Source organism: Nicotiana sylvestris, chromosome 11, assembly GCF_000393655.2.
Source record: "Nicotiana sylvestris chromosome 11, ASM39365v2, whole genome shotgun sequence".
Lineage (NCBI taxonomy): Eukaryota > Viridiplantae > Streptophyta > Magnoliopsida > Solanales > Solanaceae > Nicotiana > Nicotiana sylvestris.
In genome coordinates this window covers 41,740,127-41,746,096 of record NC_091067.1, presented here as the reverse complement: position 1 = coordinate 41,746,096, position 5,970 = coordinate 41,740,127, and the positions used below count along the sequence as shown (strand labels likewise).

General features: G+C 38.2%; 1 protein-coding gene across 1 annotated transcript; it reads left to right on the top strand.

Moving 5' to 3' along the window:
- The first annotated feature begins 458 nt into the window (after positions 1-458).
- On the top strand, positions 459-5,083 carry LOC104236920 (ARF guanine-nucleotide exchange factor GNL2). The gene is made up of 2 exons (XM_009790966.2): positions 459-1,598; positions 1,700-5,083. Exons 1-2 carry the CDS (start codon positions 577-579, stop codon positions 4,797-4,799), a joined length of 4,122 nt encoding a protein of 1,373 aa, XP_009789268.1. The 5' UTR covers positions 459-576; the 3' UTR covers positions 4,800-5,083.
- Positions 5,084-5,970: the final 887 nt, after the last annotated feature.

Below are 5,970 nucleotides of genomic sequence, written 5' to 3'. Positions count from 1 at the left end.
ACAAACGCATACCCCACGACGAGTCCATAACAAGTGCCAATTTGTTTTTAAAAATTGTAGTTGTGCATCCATCGTATTAAAATTTTGGATCCACCCTTGATCGACGTCCTTATTTAATTTGGACTAGCATTATCATTTTACATATATTTTCAATTTATTTGGGACCAGTGCTGAAAATTTTGAGCTCAAGTGCCTTGAGAATCGCACTGCTATAGCATAGGGTCTAATGTCATAGAACTTTGATCTACTTAAGTCTTGTTATTTTCCTTATAGATTTATAAGGATGAAACGAAGTTTGATCCATAGTTGAAGGAAGAGAAGTGAAACTAAGAGATGTTTGTGGAGGAATTAGTCAAAGCATTAAATTCTTACCTCTTAATAACTCAACCAAATCTCACCAAATAAGATTAACCTCTTCTTTAGCAATTATACCGCCTCACACTTATACTACGTGAAGCCTTTATAGCACACAATATCTCTTTTTTCCAAGATTAACCTTTTATTTTAACCACTTCCTCATCATGTTCAAAGGATTTTTACACTTTTTGGGATGGTTTTGATGTCGTGAGATGATTAATGGGTGCTGCAGAAGGAGACGAAAACATGAAAAATATCAAAAGGAAGGAGCTAGGAATATCTTGCACGTTGAATACAGAGGTGGGAGCTGTTCTAGCAATGATTCGACGTGCCCCTGAAGCAAATTTGCATTTCTACCATCCCCCTGAAGAAAACTATGATTCTCAAATATCACATTCCTTGAAATCACTAAGATCACTCATCTTTAATCCTCAACAAGAATGGCGAACCATCGACCCTATGATATACCTTTCACCTTTTCTTGACGTTGTACAAAGTGATGATGTTCCTGCTGCAGCCACAGGGGTGGCTCTTTCATCTATCCTTAAGATCCTAAAGCTTGAAATATTTGATCACAAGAGTCCAGGGGCAAGAGAAGCGATTAATTCAGCTGTGATTGCTGTCACAGGTTGTCGTTTGGAGAAAACTGATCCGATTTTAGAAGATGCTATTATGATGAAAATTTTGCAGGCTTTGACAGCAATTATGGGGCATCCTTCTTCTATTTTGCTCACGGATCAGTACGTTTGCACGATTGTGAACACGTGCTTTCAGGTCGTTCAACAGTCAGCTAACCGGAGTGATTTACTTCAGCGTTGTGCCAGATACACAATGCATGAGCTGATACATATTATATATCAACGTTTGCCTGAAATTGAGGTGAATGATTGGGAAGATTCGGAGTCAGATACTGAGGATAGCAACTTGGATTCGGGGTATGGAATTCGTTCTGCTATAGATATTTTTCATTTCTTATGTTCCTTGCTCAATGTAGTGGAAGTCATGGATACTAATGGAATTACATCTCAAACTGCTGATGAAAATGTTCAGCTTTTTGCCTTGGTTTTGATCAATTCTGCTATAGAATTAAGTGGTGACAGCATCGGTAAGCATCCAAAGCTCTTGAGGATGATTCAAGATGACCTTTTCCACCATTTGGTTCATTATGGAACGTCGTCAAATCCCCTTGTATTGTCCATGATTTGCAGCATTGTTTTAAATATTTATCACTTTCTTCGCAGGTTAGTTCCCTATATAATACAGAAGCCAAGGCTTTCCTAACTATCAAGAAGTCCATGTATAAATTTCAAAACTGATTACATTTTTATCTTGTCATATTTAGCTCGGTTCGTCTTCAATTGGAAGCTTTTTTCTCATTTGTGTTGCTTAAAGTGGCGAGCTTAGCAAATTCACTTCAACTTCAAGAAGTAGCAATTGAAGGTATTATAAATTTCTGCAGACAGCCAACTTTTATAATTGAAGTCTATGTGAATTATGATTGTAACCCAATATTCAACAATATTTTTGAGGAGATTGGCAAGTCTCTTTGCATGCATGCATTTCCTACTGGTGGATGTTTGAAAAGTTTACAAGTTCAGGCCTTTGAAGGCCTAGCAGTGATTATCCATAACATAGCTGACAACGTCGACAAAGAAGATGATTCAACACCTTTTGGACCATATCCTGTTGAGATCTCCGAGTATAGACCATTCTGGGAAGAAAAATCTAAAGAAGAAGACTTAGAGGATTGGATCGACTTTGTTAGAGTGAGAATGACACAAAAAAGAAAGATACTAATAGCCGGGAATCATTTCAGTAGAGATGAAAAAAAGGGTTTGGAGTATTTGAAAATTTCCCTGTTAATCCCAGATCCTCCTGATCCAAAAATCTATGCCATGTTCTTTCGGTTTACACCAGGACTAAACAAGACCGCGATTGGTGATTTTCTTGGTGATCCTGATGATTTCCACCTCCAAGTCCTTAAAGAATTTACAGAAACCTTTGAGTTTATGGGAATGGTTCTGGACATTGCTTTGAGAACTTATTTAGAGACTTTTAGATTGCCAGGGGAGTCGCAAAAAATCCAAAGAATCCTCGAAGCATTTGCTGAAAGGTTTTTTGATCAACAATCCTCAGAAATATTTTGTAGCAAAGATGCTGTCTTCATACTTTGTTATTCAGTTATCATGCTTAACACTGATCACCATAACCCACAAGTCAAGAAGAAAATGACAGAAGATGAATTTATTAGAAACAATAGAGCCATAAATGGAGGACAAGATCTTCCCAGAGAATATCTGTCTGATCTTTTCCATTCCATTTCAACCAATGCAATCACATTCGGTTCATCTGGTACTCCTACGGAAATGAATCCCAGCAGATGGATTCAGCTAATGAATCGATCGAAGAACATGAAACCTTTCATATTCTGCAATTTTGATCGACGACTAGGACGAGACATGTTTGCCTCTATTGCTGGTCCAACAGTTGCTACACTTGCAACCATCTTCGAACAGTCTGACGATGAAGAGATCCTTCATGAATGTATTGAGGCTTTGTTTTCAATTGCTAGAATAACACAATATGGGCTAGAGGATACTCTTGACGAGCTTCTTTGCTCATTCTGCAAATTTACTACATTACTAAATCCTTATGCATCTTCAGAAGAAACCTTGTATGCATTCAGCAACGATATGAAGCCAAGAATGGCAACTCTTGCAATTTTCACCATTGCAAATGACTTCAAAAGATCCATCAGGGGAGCTTGGAGAACCATTGTAGACTGTTTGCTGAAACTAAGAAGGTTAAAGCTACTTCCACAATCTGTTGTTGAACCTGAAAGCGCTTCGAACTCGTCATCAAACCTTCCAGTACATGAAAGATCTGTATCAGGGGTGGTTTTTCCTACTCAAGATCTTAAGTTTGGCAGCAAACGCCATAACTCCGGAATAATTGGTCGATTTTCTCATTTTTTATCCATGGAAAGTGTAGAAGAATCCTTGAACCTGGGGGTAAGTGAGTTTGAACAGAACCTAAAAATTATTCAACAGTGCCGCATAGGGAACATCTTCAGCAATAGCTCGGGTTTACCTGTCGAGTCATTGTTGAATCTAGGCCGTTGTCTGATATTTGCTGCAGCTGGTATAGGCCAAAAATTCAGCACCCCAATTGAAGAGGAAGAAACTGTTGGATTCTGTTGGGATTTAATAGTTAGCATTGCTTCATCCAATACTCACAGGCTCTTAGTGTTTTGGCCTCATTACAACGAATATCTGCTCGATGTTGCTCAATTTCCACTATTTTCTCCAATCCCTTTTGCAGAAAAGGGTATCATGGCCCTCATGAAAATTTGTCTAAAGCTCTTATCTTCCTTCCACTTAGACAAAAGTCCAGAAGAACTCATATTCAAATCCATCAATTTAATGTGGAAGCTAGAAAAGGAAATTCTTGATACTAGCTGTGAGTTCTTAGTACAGTCTGTCACCACAATCCTGACAGAGTATCCCGCAAATCTGCAAACTCAACTAGGATGGAAAACAGTCATGCATTTACTATCAGTCACAGGGCGACATCCAGAAACCTATGAGCAGGGAGTTGAGGCCCTCATTAATTTAATGTCAGATGGTTTTCATATTTCAAGATTGAACTACCCTTACTGTATAGATTGTGCATTTGGATTTGTCGCATTAAAAAACAGCCCCTTAGAAAAGAACGTCAAGATCATGGACTTGATGTCTAATACTGTGAATTTATTAGTACAATGGTACAAAAGTGGATACACAGATCCAGGAAGTTCGACGAGTGTAAATAGTAGCGCAAGCAGTTCTTCTCTAGAAGAATGTTCAAAAGCTCTTAGCTCCTCTAACTTAACAATGACATATTTTGCTAAACTAGGGGAAGCATTCAGAAAGACGAGCTTAGCAAGAAGAGAAGAGATAAGAAACCACGCAGTCATGTCTTTACATAAAAGTTTTGCTCTTGGAGAGGATTTATACTTCACACCAACCAACATCCTTAGTTGTTTCAACCTCATACTATTTGCAATGGTGGATGATTTGCATGAGAAGATGTTGGAATACTCAAAAAGAGGAAATGCAGAAAGGGAGACAAGAAGTATGGAAGGGACTTTGAAGCTATCAATGGAGGTTCTAACAGATGTTTATTTGCAGTTCTTGAAACCATTATCAGAAAGTCCTAATTTTAGGGCATTTTGGATGGGAATCCTGAGAAGAATGGATACATGCATGAAGGCTGATTTAGGAGAATGTGGTGAGTCAAAACTGCCACATACTATCCCAATATTGTTGAAGAAGATGGTTGTCAAAATGAAGCAAAAGGAAATTTTGGTTCCCAGAGAAGATGATGACTTGTGGGAAATGACTCATGTTCAGATACAATGGATTGCTCCATCACTTACCAAAGAACTGTTTCTAGATTCTTGATTAGAGTGTTGTGCCGGTCACAGAGGGGCGAAGCCACGATTTGAAGCTTATGGGTTCGAGATTCTAGTCATTTTAAGTTACTAAGTTATAATTTAATAATTTGTATATATCCAATGAATTTTGTAAGATAAATACAAGGTTTAAACCAAAGTTACTGGGTTCGACTCAGCCCATATTCGAAGGGCTAGCTCTGCCGCTGATGCTGGACAGTAGTTAAATAATTAACTAGATATATTAGTTGTAAAGCACTTTTGTAGGGATAATTTTTCCTCTCTTTCTTGCCACTGTGGAGTAATTGTTTTCTTTCCTTGACCAATTCTTTCCTTTTATTTTTATTTAACTGTATTTGGAAGCAATTTTATGAATTGAGGGTACAACAGGACCAATCGTATTGTTATTGCGTAAACGATACTATAAGATAGCACAAAACATCTCATAACGTTAAAAATATGGATGGTAAGGTTTGATAGCTCCAACGAACCCAAACCATAAAATTCATGAAATTCGTCAAACAATCCTTAAGGGAAGGCAATCTTAACTTACCTCACTCTTTCTTCCAAATTACTCCAAGCTTGCCAAACAAGCTCAACTCATTTAATGATTAATAATCTACCATAGCAATCGAATTTTATCAATTTGCATTCAATCAACTTCAACTTCACCCATTTCAATGTACGCCAAATAAAGAGATTCGTTTGAGAGTTCTTTCTAAGCTAAGCTTGAAGAGGCTTATCAACTGCAAACTGTTGGTCCAAGTAGAGGTGAAGTTTTGAAGACTGACAAAGGAACTCAGACATGGACCATGTCCATCTTGTGAAGCACAGTTATGATCAACTCAAATATGTGAGATGCACGTGAAAGAGATAAACCTAACTTACCAGAAATGATCTCCTGATCCTGATCGAAAAGGTTGCATATTGGATAAGGAGAAAGACTCCTTACACAAAGAGAAACACGACATCTCTTTCTCCCCAAGCGGAGGATCCACTATGAAAAAGATGCTCAGGTCTAGAAGACCAAGATCTGCACCTTTCAACACTGCCGCTCATCTAACAGGATTGGCCAGAAAACCAGGCGCATAAAGCGTAGCAGATGAAACCGATTCCCCTACTAGGCACAAATGGATAGAGTTAGAGGATGAGACAACTAGAACTCTTCCACCAAGGAAGAG

Coding starts and splice junctions, on each gene's coding strand:
- LOC104236920 (XM_009790966.2), top strand. CDS start 577: ATGGGTGCTGCAGAAGGAGACGAAAACATGAAAAATATCAAAAGGAAG. Junction 1,599..1,699: donor ATTTATCACTTTCTTCGCAG/GTTAGTTCCCTA, acceptor TGTCATATTTAG/CTCGGTTCGTCTTCAATTGG.